The sequence below is a fragment of the Gorilla gorilla genome, chromosome 7 (genome assembly GCF_029281585.2).
Source record: "Gorilla gorilla gorilla isolate KB3781 chromosome 7, NHGRI_mGorGor1-v2.1_pri, whole genome shotgun sequence".
NCBI classification, from domain to species: Eukaryota; Metazoa; Chordata; class Mammalia; order Primates; family Hominidae; genus Gorilla; species Gorilla gorilla.
In genome coordinates this window covers 35,305,882-35,328,188 of record NC_073231.2, presented here as the reverse complement: position 1 = coordinate 35,328,188, position 22,307 = coordinate 35,305,882, and the positions used below count along the sequence as shown (strand labels likewise).

Below are 22,307 nucleotides of genomic sequence, written 5' to 3'. Positions count from 1 at the left end.
AAAAATTTTATCAGGGCCACCTGGTAGCTTTGAATTACAGAGAACACAAGAAAGAAGATAAGCTCTTCCACTAAAGGGTCATTTATTACCAATAAAGATAAAGCAATACCTGCAGAAATGTGTTATTGTGAACTAGATCTTAACATGCATGATGGATCAGATGTTTCACCCACAGAAGAAAAAAAGAGGGTGATATTGTGGCAATGATAACATGACTTACTTAAGCTGTAGCACTTGGTCTTCCATCAGAGAAATAAGGGGAGAGATAACAAGGCCAATCTTGCCTACATAAACAGGTGGATACTGGAAGCACAAACTCTTTCCATATCCTTGAAATGAAAAAAATATAAAAATAAAATGAAAAAAATATACAAATAAAAATAAACCTTTGATGCTTTCATTTCTTTTTACAATGTACTTATACAGATGAATGGTCAATACTAGTATGCTATCTTCCTAAAAGCTAATTGATACATAAATCTGAGCATCTGTTCTTTGTTCACTCTCTTCTATATTTTACATCATTTGTAGTTGCATTTGTATTTTGAGAGTTTAATGAAAGATTAAGCATTTAAAACTCTTTATGTTTTATTTTTTTAAAGGATTAGGTTATTTGCTTAAGTACAACTTACCAGTTGCCATGACAGCAACATTATCTCTTCTTTCTTCTAATACTGAATGAATCACTTTCCACTGAACTCTTGAAGGTGAAAAGCAAAAAGCTATTTTGTTTTATTAATAAGAAACCCAAGGTACAAATTAAAATCCATTCAATTTTTCATTTCCTCTTATAGAATTTATTTTCAAACTTCATACATAAATGCACAAACCTGGAACTTTAAAACAAACAACGCCATTTGACCAACCTCCCATTCAAGCTAACTAACAACTACCATTTGGTATATGTATTAAATTTCACTACATACATCTAAAGTAAAAAACAGATTCTAAGCTTCATACTAGATATCCAAAAGAATCAATACTTTAAAATAATAAGAGAAATGCTCAGGGCCAAGGACTGACTGAAAAGGGAAATAAGGGAACTCTGTGCGATGATGATAATAATATCTCTTGATAAGAATTTGGGTTACATGGGTATGCACATGTATATTTAAAATTTGCAAATGTACACTTAAAGTTTTATATTTCCTTATGTGCAAATTTTACACCAAAGAAAAAACTGTAAGTAAATATTTAACTCGTTAATAATTTACATGCTGAAATACTTAGGTGGAAGTGTAATGGTGTCCTCAATTGACCCTGAGATGCATTTTAAAACTGGAATGAATGAATGGATGGATAGAGATATGAATAGATGGATATGTGATAAAGCAAGTATAGTAATGATAGTTTAATTTAGGTGGTGGGAATACAGACATGCATAGAAAAAAGTTCTTTCAACTTTACTACATATTAGAAAATTTTCTTAATAAAATATCATGGGAAAAATCAATTGGAGAGGTGGTCTTCTGGCATGCTGTTACTGACCTATTCTTAACTAAGTGCTGGCCACAGGGTGCCCAGTTTATGAAAATTCATTGATCTCTACAACATGTGCACTTTTCTGTATGTAAGACATACATAAAAAATGTTTAAGATCAAAAGAAAAAAGGAAAGAAACACTTCAGTGGATTATATTTTAAATTCTCAGAATAGGAAAAATCCAGTCTAGATTTTCACATACTTATTAGTTTTATTCACATTTACTTGTTCATCTCATTCTTATTCATCTCATTTAATCCTCACAAAAATGTGCCTGTTAGATGTAAACAAACTTTGAGTACATTAAAATAGATAAGATTATCACCATTCCTCAAATTGTTGTATTAAGAACTTCTAGTACATCTGCATGTTCTGGGTAATATACACAAAACAGGCACATAGACACTCGTTTAATGAAAAACAAGTCAGTATTAAATTAACATTTATCTATAAGTATCTTCAAACTAGTTTCTACTCAGAACTGCTCAGTTAAAGGAAAACCATTTTTCCTCACTTATAAAAACAACTTGCATAAATGAATTTTATGTAAATATCACTTTGAAATAATTTTGTAGTCACACAGAAAATACAGTGTGGCATGTATAACTATAGTGAAGTTGTGCTGTTGCTGTTAAGCAGACAGGTTATTTGCCTTTTCCCTTGTTTTAAAGAGAATACTAAATATGTGATTTGATTAACTGAGATTATACTCACGATTTAAAACTGGAATGGCCAAAGTACATCTTGAGGCAAGTAACTTGCTCTTCATTGGGTGCTGGCAACAAAGAGTCTTGAAATAAAATAAAATGCACATTTATGTTCAAATAGAAACACACCACATAGAGGGAGAAAACAGTTTATTTCATTGGCTTCTTTGAAAGAATACAGTGACAGCTATCATGGGTTAATGTTTTCTATTTTTTAATTTCAATACAAACTGGTCTTCTGGGTACCATCTGTGACACTTGGATTACTTTTAAGTATTAGAATTTTGTTGTGATTCACACTTTGCCAGGACTATTAAAAAAACCGATGTTTTAGAATCAGGAATACTTCTAAAGGCTAACATTTAGAACAAACCATGGCAAGCAATATACCAATCCAAATGTTATCATATAACCAACCTTCAATTAATGGTAATCAGAAATTACATTAGTCCTGCACTAAAAAAGTCCACAGATAAAATAAAATCTTCGTTTTAGTTACCTAAAGCTAAATGTAGTTACACCTAAATTTAGTTACCAAAATCTCGTTCAGTTTAGTTACCTAAATCTAATTTAGTTAGGAAAAGTTAGTTACCTACATCTTTGGTCAAAATTCTAACTGCACAGCACAATGAAGTTATGTTAGCTCTACCCAAGTCACTTTCCCTGTCCACAGTGAGCCTGAAAGATTCCTGAGTGGCCAAGAAAGGGCAAAACAAAGAATCAAGATAATTTACCACTAAACAATAAAAGTTCATTATTAGAGTTCTCAGCTTTAATAACTCTAAATGAGAACTATAATGATTTGGAGAAATACAAAAAAAGAAGGGAAAGATATTTTTATCATCATAATGCTATTACTCTATTTTTCTAAGTAGTAAGATTGTGCTTTATGGAGATAAAAGCACTAAGGAGACAAAAGCTTATAAGGATCCAATAATTAACTATATGCCACAAAGTCCCTGACCTCCAAACCATCCAAAACTGGATCCTAAGTTAAAGTCAGTGGTAGGTATCACAGGTGAGTCATTTCAAACATACTTCAGTGCTTACCCTTATCATCATCTTCTTCCCCTTCATTAGCTTCATTTTCTTCATCTTCTTCTTCTTTAGTAGGAAGACCCAGATTTCTTTCCATTTTTAAGCATTTAGAATGAGTTGGTTCTACCGTGCCACTATTGAGGTTTTCTAAAGACTGAAAGTTTAAAAGAAATCTTAAAAGCAAAACCACTGACAGTGTCGTATCTTTTTCACCAAACACAAAAGGACTATTATTAACAGGGCCTACAATTTTGTTGAAAGCTGGCAGATGTGCAAGCCATACTACAAAAGAACATGTGTGCTCCAGTTTAAATATGTGCTCATGAATGGTTTCTAAGGCGCAAGGCCAAAGATGGAACATTTCCAGCATAAACAAGGCTCATTAATAGCATATAATAAACTGCCCCTGGGGAAAGCTATCATAAATTTTAAATTTGGATAATTTAAAATATTTTATTCTTTATTGCACCTCAATATTTTCGATTCTCAAGTAGTAAACGTGGATTTTAATGTTATTTTTGTAACAAGTTTCTCTGTATCATGTGTCAGTCGCATTCTTTCTGAATAAGGCTGAAACTATGAGCAAACAATAAACGTGTTTTGGAATTGTCAAAACAACAAAAGATTCAAATCATTTTAGAAAAGGAATTTTACAAATGTGAAATAAATTTATTTGTTTTTATTTTGGCTTGACAGTATCTGACATTCTCCCCTAAATAAAGATTATCTATTTCAAGAATATTTCAAAATTGTTTCATCTATAACATTTTTTAACTATGAAGAGACAGGAAGACTTTATTAAACTACAATTTTTACTTTCTATTAAACCTTTTATTTAATATTTTCATTTTGAAGGTTTTTTTTAAAAAAAGTATGTTCATTTCAAGCCTGAAGGCAGAAGAAAGAAGTGTTTCTGTTTCTGTTTCTGTTTGTTTTATTTTATTCAAGTCCACAAACAGACTTAGAATGCATTTTTAAAATAGAGTTCTCTAATATGGGCATCCAGGTTGCCTTCTAAGAGATTTAATGTATACGTTTGTAGATGCCCACAAGTTTCCTATAAATGTACTATTGGAACAGTACTTCTCAGAGAAATGTATAATTAATAACAAAATACAATTCAGTATTTATGTTCCAGTTTTACTGTTAGCTAATATGTATTAAACACTTACTAAATGTCAGGCTCTATACTAAGCTCTTCTCAAGCAATACCTTAAAAAATAATTACAACTGTTAACTGAGTATCAAAGATGCTAAGAAACTTCCCCAAAGTCACACAGATACTAACTGGAAAAGCTGGGATTCAAACCTACATCTGAATTCACAATCTACTTTTTTTTTTTTTTTTAATTTTTTAATTGAGACAGGGTCTCACTCTGTCACCCAGGCTGGAGTGCAGTGGCATGGTCATGGCTAACTGCAGCCTCAACCTCCCCAGGCTCCCCAGGTGATCCTCCCACCTCAGCCTCCCAAGTAGCTGGGACTACAGGTGCATGCCACCACACCCAGCCAATTCTTGTATTTTTCTGGAGAGACAGGGTTTTGCCATGTTGCCAGGTTGGTCTCAAACTCCTGGAATGAAGTGATCCTCCTGCCTCGGCCTCCCAAAGTGCTGAGATTACATGAGTGAGCCACCATGCCTGGCCCTAGAATATACATTCTTACTCACTACTCATTACTTGGCCTCAAAACTAAAAAAGTCAAGAAATTAATCTCATTTCATAAAAATAAAAAAATCTCATCAACCTAAAGATTAGGAATAAAAAAATGCATAATGGTGAACTTCTGTGTTTTTCTTCATTTTTTACTTAATTTAGCTACATTGGCTTTTCTTATTATACATCTTTGGTTAGTAACACCTGACAAAGAAATTAGAGGTAAAGGAATAGAAAATATATAAATTATAAACTAGTATTTTCAATCTCAATAATAAGAGTAAAACTGAACCATTTAATCCATTTGAAAATTATATAATATAAAATATCCATAGTAAATAATACCAAAGAAAGTAAAGATGATTATTGAATGTATAAAAACAAAACTTCCAAATAAAAATGGATACACATGAATTGGAAGAAAGGAAACTCAGTTTCAATACTGGAGAGCCAAATCACTACCCATATTCCAGGAAAATATTATGAGAAAGTAACACAAGAAGGAACACAGGGCTGGATGCGGCGGCTCACACCTGCAATCCCCAGCACGCTGGGAGGCTGAGGCCAGTAGATCACTTGAGCCCAGGAGTTTAAGACCATCCTGGGCAACATGGTGAAACCCCATCTCTACAAAAAATACAAAAATAAGCCAGGTATGGTGGCACACGCCTGTAATCCCAGCTACTCAGGAGGCTCATGCAGGAGGATCACTTGAGCCCTGGAGGTGAAGGTTGCAGTGAGCCAAGATGGCACCACTACACCCCAGCCTGGGTGACAGAGTGAGACCCTGTCTCAAAAAAAAAAAAAAAAAAAAGAAGGAACAAAGAAAGCACAATTAAAATTAGTATATTACCTCTAACCCATTATTCATAGACTACATAAAAGAAACATGAATTGGAAAATGTGAAATCTAATGTCACATAATTAGTAGCAATTTCATTGTGGTGGAACCTGGTTTAGAATTAGTTAATATTTTACTTAATTAAATGTCCTTTGGAAAGAACTTGAAGTAATGTTTTTATAATTGTAAACATACCTTAAGCATCTCCATTTCTAAATCTTCATCACTCTCAATTACATAGGATGTATCGTTTTCATTATTATTGGGAGATAAATGCTTTAAAAAAAAGTATTAAGCATTAATTTCCAATATAATTGACTTCATATCCTCTTTTCTGCAGAACAAAGCTCCTATATACTAGATATCTTTAGACAGCTTCCTCTTCCCTAATGGATATATAATATATATTTACATATTTATATGATAGATAAAAAAGGGAGAGAGAGAAGAATGAACAAAGAAACAAAGAACCAAAGAGAAAGAAAGAAATAGTTAGGAATACAAAGTTAGATAAAGAGACAAAATAAAATCCCTGCTCTAAACAAGAATACAAAATGACAAGTTCAACTCAGGTTAAACAATATCAAACTGTGTCTCCCAAACTTTTTGAGTATAAGAACTCTTCACAATGTTGAAAAATGCTGTACAAAGAACAATAGCTGTTTTTGACATCCACTGATTTTAAAAAGATTGCAAAAAACTACTATGATTCTAATATCTTTAAATAAATCAGTATTTTACAAATAGCATTCTCTATATAATTGAAAAATAGTGTCAGAGATGTTATTTATTCAGTCTACTGCCAATGTTTGGGTATGAGGAAACTTTTCAATAATTTGGCAATCTCCAGGAACCAAGTGTCCAACAAGATGGGACCCCCCACAAAAATCCATAGAAAGAAAACCCTCAAAAAATGCCAAACATTTAAACAGAAAGTAGGAAAAGGAAGCACAGCCTTAATTAACCTGCAAAATTTAAGCAATAAAAAAATTGAAAATAAGCTTTTTACTAGGAAAAAAGTTCTTTTTTAAAAAAAAGGTTCTTTTACTTATTTAACGAATAAAGAAAACAATACTAATAATTAGTACCCAATAAAAAAATGGCAATAATTTGTGTAAAAGATGTCAGTCAAATCATGAAATCCAAGGCCAGGTGCGGTGGCTCACACCTGTAATCCCAGCACTTTGGGAGGCCAAGGCGGGTGGATTACTTAAGGTAAGGAGTTCGAGACCAGCAAGGACAACATGGTGAAACCCTGTCTCTACTAAAACTATAAAAATTAGCCGGGCATGGTGGTGCATGCCCATAATCCCAGCTACTCGGGAGGCTTATGCAGGAGGATCACTTGAGCCCAGGAGGTGAAGGTTGCAGTGAGCCGAGATGGAGCAACTGCACTCCAGCCTGGGTGATAGAGTGAGACCCTGTCTCAAAATAAAAAATAAGAAGGAACAAGGAAAGCACATTTAAAATTAGTAAATTACCTCTAACCCATTATTTATAGACTACATGAAAGAAACATGAATTGGAAAATGTGAAATCTAATGTCACATAATTAGTAGCAATTTCATTGTGGTGGAACCTGGTTTAGAATTAGTTAATATTTTACTTAATTAAATGTCCTTTGGAAAGAACTTGAAGTAATATTTTTATAATTGTAAACATACCTTAAGCATCTCCATTTCTAAATCTTCATCACTCTCAATTACATAGGACGTATCCTTTTCATTATCATTGGGAGATAAATGCTTTAAAAAAAAGTATTAAGCATTAATTTCCAATATAATTGACTTCATATCCTCTTTTCTGCAGAACAAAGCTCCTATATACTAGATATCTTTAGACAACTTCCTCTTCCCTAATGGATATATAATATATATTTACATATTTATATGATAGATAAAAAAAGGGAGAGAGAGAAGAATGAACAAAGAAACAAAGAACCAAAGAGAAAGAAAGAAATAGTTAGGAATACAAAGTTAGATAAAGAGACAAAATAAAATCCCTGCTCTAAACAAGAATACAAAATGACAAGTTCAACTCAGGTTAAACAATGTCAAACTGTGTCTCCCAAACTTTTTGAGTATAAGAACTCTTCACAATGTTGAAAAATACCGTACAAAGAACAATAGTTGTTCCTTGACATCCACTGATTTAAAAAAGATTGCAAAAAACTACTATGATTGTAATATCTTTAAATAAATCAGTATTTTACAAAAAGCATTCTCTATATAATTGAAAAATAATGTCAGAGATGTTATTTATTCAGTCTATTGCCAATGTTTGGGTATGAGGAAACTTTTCAATAATTTGGCAATCTCCAGGAACCAAGTGTCCAACGAGATGGGATCCCCCACAAAAATCCATAGAAAGAAAACCCTCAAAAAATGCCAAATATTTAAACAGGAAGTAGGAAAAAGAAGTACAGCCTTAATTAACCTGCAAAATTTAAGCAATAAAAAAAATTGAAAATAAGCTTTTTACTAGGAAAAAAAGTTATTTTATTTTTTAAAAGTTCTTTTACTTCTTATTTAACTAATAAAGAAAACAATACTAATAATTAGTACCCAATAAAAAATGGCAATAATTGGTGTAAAAGATGTCAGTCAAATCACGAAATCCAAGGCCAGGTGCAGTGGCTCACACCTGTAATCCCAGCACTTTGGGAGGCCAAGGCGGGCAGATCCCTTGAGGTCAGGAGTTCGAGATCAGCATGGCCAACATGGTGAAACCCCATCTCTACTAAAAATACAAAAATTAGCCGGGTGTGGTGGCGGGCACCTGTAATCCCAGCGACTCGGGAGGCTGAGGTAGGAGAATCACTTGAACCGGGGAGGCAGAGGTTGTAGTGAGCCAAGACTGCACCACTGCACTCCAGCTTGGGCGAAAGAGATAGATTCCATCTCAAAAAAAAAAATCATGAAATCCTGATAATCCTATAATATTATGTGAAACATATCACTTAAAGTGTATACGTAATAAGAAATTCCTAGAAAATCAAAGGGAAATGCAGATGTTAGCAAAAACTGATATTTCTCAGAAGGGGAACATCTTTTATGAATAGTTGGTATGAGAATATTTTGAAAACCATTTTAAAATGAAATGCATGTTTATACTGATAAAAGTAATTACTAATAGTTACCAAAATACAGAGAATTGCTCAAATGCTAAAATTATTGTTGCCATTAGAAAAATGATGGGGAAATAACTCTAATTAAATGGTCAAATCTAATTTTTTAAACTTATTTATCATGAAATAAAATATAAAATTTCAGAGAATATAGGCATCTTAAGTAATTTTGTAAACTAATGCAAAACAAATGAGAAATTAAGAAATTAATTTAATGAAGAAATTAAGGAAAAAATCTGACTCTGAGATGACAGTAAAACTATAGTGTCAAGCAAAAGCATCAGGAGTTTATTAGAAACTCTCTCACATGAGCAAGTAAAGAAATTCTGGGCCAGGCACAGTGACTCACACCTATAATTCCAACACTTTGGGAGGCCAAGGCAGGTGGATCACTTGAGTCCAGGAGTTGGAGACCAGTCTGGGCAACAGAGCGAAACCCCATCTCTACAAAAAATACAAAAATTAGCTGAGTGTAGTGGTGCAGGCCTGTGGTCCCAGCTACTAGGGAGGCTGAGGTGAGAGGATCGCTTAAGCCCAGGAGTTGAAGACCGCAGGAGGCCAAGATCCTACCACTACACTCCAGCTGGGGTGACACAGCAAAACCCTGTCTCAAAAAAAGAAAGAAAAAAGAAAAAAATTCTGTATAAAGAAATAAAATACACCCCCAAAAATCAAAGTCGGAAGAGTAAACACTAGTAGATATGAAGAGAATCCACAAAAAGCAGAGATATCTATTATGAAAAAAGCATACAAAATTATAAAATAGCAAACTCCTACAAATGTCTGTTGATACTATAAAATCTTTCCACTACACAATGCTGCATATCATACTAAGTCAGGAACAGCAAACTACAGCTCGCAAGCCAAATGTGGCCCACTATCTGTATTTGTAGATAAAGTTTTATTGAAAGACAGGCACATTCGTTTACATTTGTCTGTGGCTGCTTTCACACTACAATAACAGAACTGAGTAACTGCAACAGAGACTGTATGTCCCACAAAGCCTAAAATATTTACTATCTGTCTCTTTACGCGAATAAAGTCTGCCAGACCCTACTAATAACTAAAAATGTGCTTCCTCTTTATTTAGTACCTCAGTAGATTTATAAGCAATATCACTAAGATATTCTTCCTGAGCCTGCTGTTCCAAAATTTGGAGTTCATGTTCTGTAATATCTAACGACATCAAACAAGCTCTTTCCATATTCTCTTTCAATTTATTGTCTTCTACTCCATCTTCAAATCCATCTTCTTTTCGTTCCACTTTATTTCCAAGTACATCTTCTCCATCATGTTTAGCTAAATGATCAAGTGTTGGGTCCCATGTTTCATCTTCAACGTGAATTAAAACTTCATGTTCTCTAATTTGTTTCTGTTGTACTCCCCCAGTAGTTGAATCTTCAAACGATAATAAGTTTAAATTATTGCTGGGCCTCAGTTCAGTCTCAATGTTAGTAGACCCAATTATCATCCTCCTCAGTGAATATAGATTTTCTGAAATATCCTTTAGTAAGATAGAAACCCTAAAAAAAAAAATTAAGAAAGATTAATTCAACTTCAATTGCATTAACTACAAGGACAAATTGTGAAGCTTTTTAACAAGTAAAAGCTTTCTAAGCTGACCTTCACTTAAAAGATCAATAGTATTAAGGCTGTTCTTCATTCCCTAATGCCCATATATAATTACAGCTTGCAGGCTACTCTCTAGCATCGAGGCACTTCTGCACCAACAGTTGACTTGTATGTTTACTAAGAGTCAGTAGTGCTTGGTCCCAAATTTGTTTATGTCAACTATATGTTTTTTGTTGATTAATTTCATTAAATGTAAAGAAAGTTGATGATACATGACCTCCAAAAAAAAAAAAAACCCTATTTCATTAAATTCTAAGTTGAATACATGGAAAGATTTTGTAAATTTCTTTTTTGTTAAAAAAAAAAAAAGGTGTTTGATAAACTGTGATAAAAGAACCCTAAAAGTCTCAAGGAAAATCATAATGCCTAGGACTCCACACTCAGATTGCTTCAGGTGTCTTAATTTTTCACTCTGTCTTAAAGAATTGGAAATTGTAGATGGTACATTATAGGTGTGGTTTAAACAAGAAACACTATGCAGAACTCCAAAGAGCTGGCCTGTATATAATGAAAAAGCCTTGACATATACAAAAATATTGGGAACAAACAAACATTAACATTTTAAGTTAAAAGAAAATTTGGGGCGGGCGCGGTGGCTCATGCCTGTAATCCCAGCACTTTGGGAGGCTGAGGCAGGTGAATCACTTGAGGTCTGGAGTTCGAGACCAGCCTGGCCAACATGGCAAAACCTTGTCTCTACTAAAAATACAAAAATTAGCTGGGCTTGGTGGCATGCGCCTGTAATCTCAGCTACTCAGGAGGCTGAGGCAGGAGAATCCCTTGAATCCCGTAGGTGGGGGTCCCCGTGAGCTGAGATCGTGCCATTGCACTCCAGCCTGGGCGACAAGAGCAATACTCCGTTTCAAAAAAAAAAAGAAAGAAAATTTTGATGATACCGTTTTGCCTAATTTTTTCACCTCACTGATCAATTACTAGTCTCAACTGCAACAAGTAAGATTGTGCTCTAATTTGAAAATGATGCTGTTTTGCATCTCCAAAAATCTCAAAACACTACATTTTTGGAACAGAAAAAATCAATTTGCCATCAGTAGGCAAATATAACAAGTGAGAAACTATGGATAAGATGCATATAAATAAATACGAGCTGAATTTCTTAGCTCCTTAATTGCAGTTGCTAATGTATAACATTTTAACTAAGTAAGTTTAAATGACTATATTATAACCCAATCTAGTTAGTTGGAATGGAAAACCACTGCTAGAGTGTAAAATGAGGCACAATGTCTTGTTTATTTGTTGTAGAGCTTATTAAAGTACTTCATAGAAGCAGAAATCAGTGAAAGTGAAGGGAGTATGATAGGCAGGGACATGTTTTACTCTTTCATTAGTGATTTTGTTTAGGTCTTCTAATATTTATATATTTAAAATCCATGCTTAATAAAATCTGACATGCCTTTTAAAATTTTATATTAATGACTCAAGTAAAAATTTGATCCTTCATGGGAATAAACTATCAAAAGTACTAAGTGGTTTCATGAGTTATTTCCAGTTACTTCCATCACTGAAAACACCACTCCAAAGTTGGGCTCAAGCTTACGTAGACAAAGTCTACATTAACACAAACAAAATCAAGAGCAAAATTAAATTCAAAAACTAAAAGCACACTAATGTTATCTAATTTAAACATTCTAAGATTCTATAAATCTTATAAAGAACTTTTAGCTTTATATACAGCCACTCAAATGTTAAAATTATATGCAAATAGTTTAGTAGGAACAGATATGTGATACAGTTTAACTGTTACATGGACAGGAAATGGTGTAACATACAAACACAGCAACAGTGGCACAGATTGACTATCAAGAGTGTAAGGGCTCATTTATCAGGCCCTGACATCAGGGAATATAACATGCTTTATGTAAGATAACTAATATTTACTCTAACAAATACCAAAGGCTGTCCTGCCTTCTTCAGTAAGGCACAGTATACTTTTCCTTCTTTTTCAGGATTGTTATTATGCATATTAGTAGCCTGCAGACAGCCTTAGCACCCAGCAGAATGTCAAGTACATGACAGCAATAGAACAGATATATACTGAATTTAAATCAATGACTAAGCGGTACTATACACTGCCAATACCTTCAGAGTCCACTGAAGCATAAAGCTGCTCCCTTCTGTAACAAACTTCAAACCGTTCTATTTTAAGAGTTCTTAGTTCTAATTTTTATAGTTTTGTCCACTCTTTCAGATTGTCAGCTGTCACTTCCACCTACTGTCATGTGAATATCATTACTTATTTACACCATTTTCACTTTAACTCAGTACCCAAGCTTGTCAAACTGGATCTATGAACAAAATGTGGCCTCCTGCACTCCACAGAAATGCCGAAAGTAAGCTGGAATACATGCTTATAGCATTATTTTGACTGCTCAGAGGTCTTTTTTGTTCCCTCCTCGTTCTGAGGTGTCATCTAGATACATTAGGTATTACTGTAGACTTGTTACAAAGAGCATGAAATAAGAGACTAGTTATCGTTTTCACACTAAAACTTCACAAGACCCAGTATTTCCCATTTCCAAGTTTTAAGAAAACCTATTTAGCTTCAATATGTAAAAAGTAATTATATAAATAGATAATTCTTGTCATACCCAACTAAATCAGAGTCAAGGGCCAAGGGGAAAAAAGCACTCAAGGCACATAACATTACTCTAAGAATGTAATTTTCTGTAAGCCTAGCTGCTGAAACTGCCTATTGTAACCTAAAACCCGTTTTATCTAATAGATACTGAAACAACCTGTTGTGACTCTAAGACTAGTTTTACCCACCACAGTCACTAACCGATCAGAGCTTCCAACTCCCCAAAATTTACTAGTGCCAAAGAACTTTCTGGAAAAACAATATGTCACATTTTCCTTTTTCTATAACCTCCAAACTTCTCTTTGTTCTTCAGAGATACCAAAGACACCCAGTCTGTGTACATGCCCCAAATTTAATTCTTGCTTCCCAAATATAACATTTTCAATTTAAAGATCTGTCTCTATATTTTAATTGACTTCAACAGATATTATGAAGCAAAGCATTAAGCACATGTGATTTACATCCAGGAGATATTTTAATTGCTAGTACAAAAATCTGAAATGCATGTAAAAGTCATGTAAAAGGTGGCTGCTCTAATTTCATGGAGGGAAAAATGTATACATGAGTAAGAAATGGCTTTACTAGTATCCTTCCCCATTTTAAAGTTCATCTTTCAGGCTGGGCGCAGTGGCTAACGCCTGTAATCCCAGCATTTTGGGAGGCTGAGGCGGGCAGATCACGAGGTCCGGAGATCGAGACGATCCTGGCTAACACGGTGAAACCCCGTCTCTACTAAAAATAAAAAAAAATTAGCCAGGTGGGGTGGCGGGCGCCGGTAGTCCCAGCTACTCGGGAGGCTGAGGCAGGATAATGGTGTGAACCCGGGAGGCGGAGCTTGCAGTGACCTGAGATCATGTCACTGCACTCCAGCCTGGGCAACAGAGCGAGACTCCGTCTCAAAAAAAAGAAAGTTACATCTTTCAGAAATTCTCCAAGTTGCATTAAAAATTACCAAAACAAATTCTAGGGGGGCAAATTACTTTGACAAAAAAGCTAAATTTATATATCATGGTTTTAAATCTCAATCAAAATCTATCACAAATCTTATCCAGAAAAGCACACATTAACTGCACTTTTTCAAGTCAGAATTCTTTCTATTCCAAGTAAGAGATTCACATTTCTACAAAGTATTTTTTGGCCCAAAATTACATTACCACATTCTAATTGTTCATTGTTCCAGAGCATTCCTGCTTTTAGAGATTTAATAAGGAAGTCATCCTGCAATTAAGGCCAGGACAAGGTCTGATTCCAAAAAGACATAGCCCCTGTATTCCAAGGTCGATTAATCTGTATAACATTTGATCCAAATTTTTTAAGTTACCTAGTGCTTTAACCATAAAAGAATCTCTAAAATTGGAATGACTTTTGTTCTAATAATCTATTAATTAAGTAGAATTCTTAAGTAATAATCAGATAATAACAGAAATGAGGCTACTACGTATGACGTTGCTTTTGGTCACTATAGATTTCAAGTGACCAAACTATAAATGTTATTAAATCAAAGATACTCATTAACAGAAAGAAAATGACAACTTTGAATCTTAAATATTTTCCTTAATGCATAATTTATTTTGCTTTGACAAAAAATATAATACAGATATAATTTCAAAATGTATAATATGAATAAAATTTCCATTCCTTTGTTTCATAAAACATCCTACAAAGCAGACAGAAAAGGCTTAAACCTTTGGATTCACTATTCAACAACTGGAAAGATATTTCTCAAATTTATACATCAGTCTGTGTGTGTGTATTCAAGCAAATTTCTGTGAGTCAGCCTTAATGAATAGTATTCTTCACATATAGGAAAATGTGATAAAAAAATAAACAGAATTGATTTAAGTTAAAAAAAAAAGGTAATATTTAACCTCCGTGGGTTTTCCAATTTACTGAAAGCATGAGGAAGATGCTTAGCCAGATCCATCACTTCCTCAGAGATTGAAGTCAACTGTTTGTTCATGTCGCTAAGTAGGATTTCTTCCTCTAGGGAGAAAAAAAATCAATATTAATTTTCAAACCACAAAGCAGAGATATTCATTTAGCCACTTCATTAAATAATATTAGGGCTCAAATTTTCATTTTCTTTCCTTAAATGAATTCCAACAAAAAGACCTTCTTATTCAATCCTCAAATTGCCTCAATCACTTTCCCTCTCTTTCAAATTTTTACTGTTTACATTTAAAGTAAATTCCAAATGATCTGCAGTCATATGTACTATAACCCAGCAGTTATTCGCCTAGGCAGAAGGAGAAGGTGGAAGTGAGAATCTGAACCTGTCTGTACTATTGCAAAATCAGAAGTCAGTATAACACCATGTATGCTGCTACTTAATAATAGTGTTTAGTAAGCACAGCCTTCTCCAACAGTCATCCCTCATTGCCTTCATTCCCAGTCAGCACCAAAATAAAATGTAAGCCCTTCCTTTTTTTTTTTTTTTTTGAGACAGAGTCTCACTCTGTCACCCAGGCTGGAGTGCAGTGGCGCGATCTCGGCTCACTGCAACCTCCACCTCCCGGCTTCAAGCTATTCTCATTCCCTAACCCCCGGAGTAGCTAGGACTACAGGCATGTGCCACCATGACCAGCTAATTTTTTTTTTTTCGTATTTCTAGTAGAGACAGTGTTTTGCAATGATGGCCAGGCTGGTCTCCAACTTCTGGCCTCAAGGGATCCACCCACCTTGGCCTCCCAAAGTGCTGAGATTACAGGCATGAGCTGCCACCCCCGGCCAAAATAAAATGTAAGCCTTTCTAGTCAGTGATCAACTTCCAAATTCTCAACTTCATCCTGTCTGGTACATCATTTGCCATCAACAGCACAAAGCCTGCCCTGCTTTCCCAAACACTTCCCCTGCTTAGAATTTATTCATCATCATTTCTCTTGTCCTTCAAAAGCCCATCTCCTCTGAGGCCTATGAGACAGAGCTACAAAACCTGCTATTCCTGATTACTACAGTTATCTTGTCGTCTCCAAACTGCATCCTTTCATCCCTTGGAGATCTTAGTGCCTGATTCATTAACTACTTTCACTCCACTACTATTCCTTGATCACTGCCAGTGACTTCAACATCCACAGGCCAGTTCCTTGACCCCTGCATTTCCGACAATCTTTTCTTCAACAGACCTTAGCCACTCAATTCCATAGTCATACCGTTGACCCTATAATTGCCAATAAAATCACCACTTCCAGACTTCAACTGTAAGCCTTCCACCCTGAGAACACCAGCATCCCTATCTTTCCTTCCAGCATGCTTTCCCCAACAATACTTCGACACTTGCAGAACCAAATGCATTGATCCTATCACCTTTTCCTTACCTATCAACATCCCTACTCCCATTCCCCACTGAGCCTTCCATTCCTCTCTTACCCACATTACAGTAATCATTCCTTTGTATCTATAGACTCTCAACTCCTTTGCTCTTCCCTCCCTCCGTGGTAATTACGTGGCAAAACCTCTACTCATAATAAAACCCACTTTTTTTACCTACCTGATGCCTACACCCAAGCAGTTGAATATAGTTGAAAATAAAGCACATAGATGATGACACAAGTTATTTTAAACTCATGACAGATTTCAAACGCACCCTCAGCAATGACTGTTAATTCTTCCACATTTCCCAGTCTCAAAATGACTATTTCAAACCTCTTCCTTTCTTTGTGAACTTCTAACACCTGTTTGACCCTCCTATTACTCAGAGAACAACTTCACTTCTTATTTCACTAAGAAAAATGAAATAATAAGAGAATTACGTCTTCCCACTTTTCAGTTTGCTAATTATTCAGTCTTCAGATCTCTACTCCCATTTATAGCGAAATTCCTTGAAAGAGTTGTCTACACTCACTCTCTCAAATTTTCTGCTCCCATTTCCTCCCAAACCAACTGCAACTAAGCTTTTACCCAAATCAGTAGAGCAAAGCTGCTTTTGAAAAGGTTCCTCATGGGCCGGGCGCGGTGGCTCACACCTGTAATCCCAGCACTTTGGGAGGCCGAGGCGGGTGGATCACGAGGTCAGGAGATCGAGACCATCCTGGCTAACACGGTGAAACCCCGTCTCTACTAAAAATACAAAAAAAAAAAATTAGCCGGGCATGGTGGCGGGCACCTGTAGTCCCAGCTACTCCGGAGGCTGAGGCAGGAAAATAGTGTGAACTTGGGAGGCGGAGCTTGCAGTGAGCGGAGATCGCGCCACTGCACTCCAGCCTGGGCGACTGAGCAAGACTCTGTCTCAAAAAAAAAAAAAGAAAGAAAAGGTTACTGATGGCCTCCACACCATCAAACCTAACTGTTAATTCTAGACTCTCATCTCACTCAACCTCTCCGAATGATTTAAAGCAACTGACAACTTCTTCCTATTTCAAACATTTTCTTCAGGTGGCTTCAGAACCAAACACCTCCTGTACTTCCCTCCTTCATTAGTGGCCCTCCCAGTCCTCTTTGCTGCTCTCTCCTCATCTTCCCAAACTCTAAATGCTGGTGTGCCCTTGAGGTCAATATCACGTCTATTCTTTATTTCATTCACTCCCTATTTTATCTCATTCAGTCTCACTGCTTTAACTACCATCGGATCTGAATTACATCTCCAACCTCAACCTTGAACTTTGGGATCATATTTCCAACTAAAATATTCTGTTGGATATCAATAATCATCTAAAACTTAGGATATCCAACACTGAAATCTAAAGTTTTCTCACCCAAACCTGTTCTTCTCATAATCTGTCCACTATAACTGACCTTTCCATTCATCAGATGATCTGACCAAAATATCTTAATGTTCTACGAATCTTTACATCTCACCCTTTACACGGAATTCATCAGCAAATCCCTCACAATATATATCTTCCAAATACCTACAGAAGCTACGACTTCTCATCACCTCTATTGCTACCCGCCTAATCCAAACAATTATTGTCTATTGCTTGGGCTGTTACAATAGCCTCCTAACTCTCTGCCAAAATGCCCTGGGGCTAAATATTTTTCCTCTTACAACAACCAGAAAAATCTTTCTAAAATAAAATTTTAATTATATCATTCTTCTGCTCCAAACCCTCTATGGGTTTCCCATCACCCATCATCGTATTTATTTTCATTAATAAGAAATGAAGTCAGATTCACAGCCTACGAGGCCCTACGTGATGTGGCCCAAGCTCCTTTTCTAGCCTCATTTTCTGCCACTCTTACCCTCACTCATTTCATTCAGTTATAGGCACTATTCCTCCAAAAGAGCCAGCCAATCACCCTAGGAGGCTTTGCACTTTCTTCCCTCTAATCCTGCTATGCTCTTCCTTCAGATAACCACATGGCTCCCTCACTTCACCCAAAGGAAATGAAGGGGCATGGTTTGCTTGGTTTGTAAATTTTCCCGAGCAACTCTAACAGTGCCTGACACATAAGCACCCAACATATAAGTGTTATATGCATCAATAAACGTTCCCTTTCCAAACTAAGCTTCTAGAACAGTTGTTTACACATGCCTTAGTTATTTCTAAAACAACTAAAACAAGCTTCTGAGAAAATGTTGTTTTCAAGCCAGATGCAGAGGCCTGAAACCCAAGGTATTCAGGAGGCTGAGGCAGGAGGATCGCTTGACGCCACGAGTCTGAGCCAGGCTGGGCAACATAATGAGACCCTGTCTCTGTTCCCACATTCCTCAGATCTAACTTACTCCTCTATTCACGTTAATATGACTTCCACCCACCTCATTCTCTTGCTATGGTTATAGGACCTTCATGTTACCAAAGCCTGTGGACTCTTCTCTATTTGAATAGCATATGCTCCAAATGACCACTCCTCAAGACACTCTTTTGCTACCCAGTACAGCAAAACTATTGTTTAAAAGATTACAAATGATCGGCGCATTGCCAAATCTAATGATGAATTCTAAGTCCTCAGTTTCTCAAACTCTCAGCAGAATTTAAAACAGTTGATAGCATCCTCCTACTTAAAACATGTTCTTCACTTGGCTTTCTGCACACCACACCTCCTAATTTCCTCAATGTCTGTGGCAACTCCTTTGGTGTCCCCTCCTCCACGCAAATGTTCAACACTAAGAGTTCCTCGGGATTCTCAGTCCCAACTCTCTTAACTCAAACTGTCCTCTGTGCTACAGCCAACACAACTAATTCTTGCACCACCTCCACTTTGCTGTCTTACAGGTCTCCCTCCCTTAACATACCTAAAATCAACTGTGTGACAACACATCCCAAAATCTTGCTCTTCCTCAATGCTTTTCATCCCTGTTGCTTATGCCAACAACACAGGAATGATCCTCGACATGTGTCTTTCATCATTACCTCAAATTCCATTGGTTTATTAAATGTATTTTGAGGCTGGGCATAGTGGCTCATGCTTGCTCTATTAAATGTATTTTGAGGTCAGGTGTGGTAGCTCATGCCTATAATTCTAGCACTTTGGGAGGCTGAGGCAGGCGGAAGACTTGAGACCAGGAGTTCGAGACCAGCCTGGCCAACATGGTGAAACCACATCTTCACTAAACACACAAAAATTAGCTGGGCGTGGTGGCAGGCACCTGTAATCCCAGTTACTCAGGAGGCTGAGGCAGGATAATCACTTGAACCCAGGAGGTGGAAGCTGCAGTAAGCCAAGATCGCATCACTGCACTCCAGCCTGGGTGACAGAGTGAGACTCAAAAAAAGAAGAAAAATGAATTTTGAACCTGTCAACTTCTCTCCATTCTCAACACAATTAACCGACTCAAGTTGCCATTACCTCTCACTTGGATTATTGTCACAGCCTCCCAAAAGATATTCCTACTGTGACTCCTGCCTTCCTCCTACATCCGTTTTTTATTCTAGAGCCCAAGTTCTTATTTTTTTAATGTAATTCACTTCACTGCTGTGTTTAAAACTCTCAGTCACTTCAATTGCTCTTGGGAGGAGATATAAACTCCTTACCATGGCCCATCTGCTTTCCTTTTTCTGTTTCGCCTTCATCCGCCCAGCCCTATTCAATGTTCACTATACTGAATTACTTTCAATTACCTATAGATACCATAATTTCTCTCACCTCTCTAACTTGGCACCTGTAATTTCCTGTACCCATTCTTTCCTATACTCTTCAGCTAGCTAACTTTTTTTTTTTTTTTTTTTTTTTTTTTTCTGAGACAGAGTCTTGCTCTTGTGCAGGCTGGAGTGCAATGGTGCAATCTCAGCTCACTACAACCTCCACCACCCAGATTAAAGCGATTCTCCTGCCTCAGCCTCCCAAGAAACTGGGATTACAGGTGCCCATCACCACACTCAGCTAATTTTTTGTATTTTTAGTAGAGATGGTGTTTCACCATTTTGGCCAGGCTGGTCTCGAACTCCTGACCTCAGGTGATCCACCCACCTCGACCTCCCAAAGTGCTAGGATTACAGGCGTGAGCCACTGCACCTGGCCTTAGCTAACTCTTGCTCAGGTTTCAGGTCTGGCTTTTACCTGCACTTTCTCCAGGAAATATTCTAGAATATTTCCCCCAATGTGTCAGATGCCTCTCGGTGTGTCAACTACAGCACCTTGTTTTCCCATGACGTAAGACTCATCTCCCTACACTGCAATTGCTTTCTTCACTCATCTATATCCCCAATAAAACTGTAGGCCCCTCAGGAAACAGAGTATGCCTGGCTTGTTCACTACGGTATTCCCATATCGTAAAATGCTCAGCAATATTTAATAAATGAGTCAATGTATCTTTAACTACTATATCATTTGGTGTTTATTAGCTACCATCTTGGGAATAAGTCAATGGGGAAACAATGTGTAAATATCCTTTTATGTTCTAATCTTTTTATCCTTTAACAAGAAGAAAAAAACAGTCTAATAAAAAGCAAAAGAGAAAAGCGGTCATTCGAAAATATCATCCATATGTACATGAAGAAAATTAGAGAACAGTGATGCTGATACTTCTGGCTGAATAACAGAAAGGAAGGAAGGGAGGAAGGAAAAAAAGATGGTAATCTTAGTTATTAGGTTGGTGCAAAAGTAATTGTGGTTTTTGCCATTAAAAATTACCAAAACCACAATTATTTTTGCACCAACCTAATACAATTCACTGGAATCTGAGTCAAGATGTCACAATATACTCACACATATAATGTAATAAAGGGGAAAAAAAGTGAAGGTCAAATAATGTAGCATTACAATGACAAGTACACAGATACCAGGACTTCCAGTACTGTGTTATTAATATATGTTACTTTCGTGAAAAATATCATAAACATTCCTTGGAAGCATTTTCATCAAAATTGCACATGTAACAAAATTGTACATGTAACCTACATGCAATTCCACAAACCATAAAGCCAAAAAATCATAACTCTCCCCTGTTGAATTTTAGTTTTATTATGAGTTAAGTAAGTTCTTATATACTGTTTCCCTAATCAGCTTAAAAAACCGATCACCTGCCTCAGTTAATTAACATACAGTCATTCCTCTGTATCCTTGAGGGATTGGTTCCAGGAACCTCCCTCCCACTGATATCAAATCCATAGATGATCAAGTCTCTTATATAAAATGCTGCAATATTTGCATATAATCTATACACATTGTCCTGTATACTTTAAATCATCTCCGGATTTCTTATAATACCTTATACAATGCCTACGCATCACTTCATTCATATAGATTCAATGTGGTACTCCATGCAAGAAATTCAACTTTTCCTTTTTTAAAACTGTGAATTTTTTTTTTTTTGGCTTGAATGTTCTCAATCTGTGGTTGGTTGAATCCACAGATGCAGAACCCAGGGATATGGAGGCTGACTCTAAGTTACAGCCACAAGACCTCTGACTACAGAGAACCAGCAGGCATTCATAGGAAGTGGCTCTCCAGGGAGGAGAAGTAAGAATAAAGACTCTTCTACCTTAACATATAAAGGAGGGCCTGCCACCCACAGAGGCTCAACGACAATTATAAAGAATATCATATCATTTTATATGAGGCAGTCATGCCATATTTTTAAGAGTATTTAGCAAAATGGCCTAATTTAATTAACATCTTAACAAACACAATCATTTAAAATCTCCAAAAGGAAGCTACAAGAATAGTGATAACTTTATATCAATACAGATGCTTCGAATAGTTTGTCCCTTTAAGTCTTCACAGTTATTCTATAAAATGGTAAAACGGACATTATGCTAGTATCTACATTCCATGCTTGGAGAAACAGGTACATCCCAGGTCACACGGCTGGGATTCACATTGGTCTGTGCAACAAAATGCCTGGGCTCAC

At 36.1% G+C, this 22,307-nt stretch overlaps 1 protein-coding gene across 4 annotated transcripts in view; it reads right to left on the bottom strand.

Annotated features, from left to right (window-relative positions):
- WRN (WRN RecQ like helicase) overlaps nucleotides 1-22,307 on the bottom strand; it is a 140,591-nt gene that overhangs the window by 82,890 nt on the left and 35,394 nt on the right. For 3 of the 4 annotated variants that reach the window (XR_008667714.2, XM_031013995.3, XM_055348365.2), the window contains 8 exons: nucleotides 14,947-15,061; nucleotides 9,944-10,373; nucleotides 7,388-7,468; nucleotides 5,919-5,999; nucleotides 3,240-3,381; nucleotides 2,197-2,272; nucleotides 633-700; nucleotides 221-329 (listed from right to left, as the gene is read on the bottom strand). Coding sequence is in view for 3 of the 4 variants with exons in the window: in XM_031013995.3 (XP_030869855.3) it covers nucleotides 221-329; nucleotides 633-700; nucleotides 2,197-2,272; nucleotides 3,240-3,381; nucleotides 5,919-5,999; nucleotides 7,388-7,468; nucleotides 9,944-10,373; nucleotides 14,947-15,061 (1,102 nt within the window). In the remaining variant the exon portion in view is untranslated. Of the gene's footprint in view, nucleotides 1-220; nucleotides 330-632; nucleotides 701-2,196; nucleotides 2,273-3,239; nucleotides 3,382-5,918; nucleotides 6,000-7,387; nucleotides 7,469-9,943; nucleotides 10,374-14,946; nucleotides 15,062-16,975; nucleotides 22,298-22,307 lie in introns of those variants that run through there. The other variant, XM_055348364.2, reaches the window with a different exon arrangement.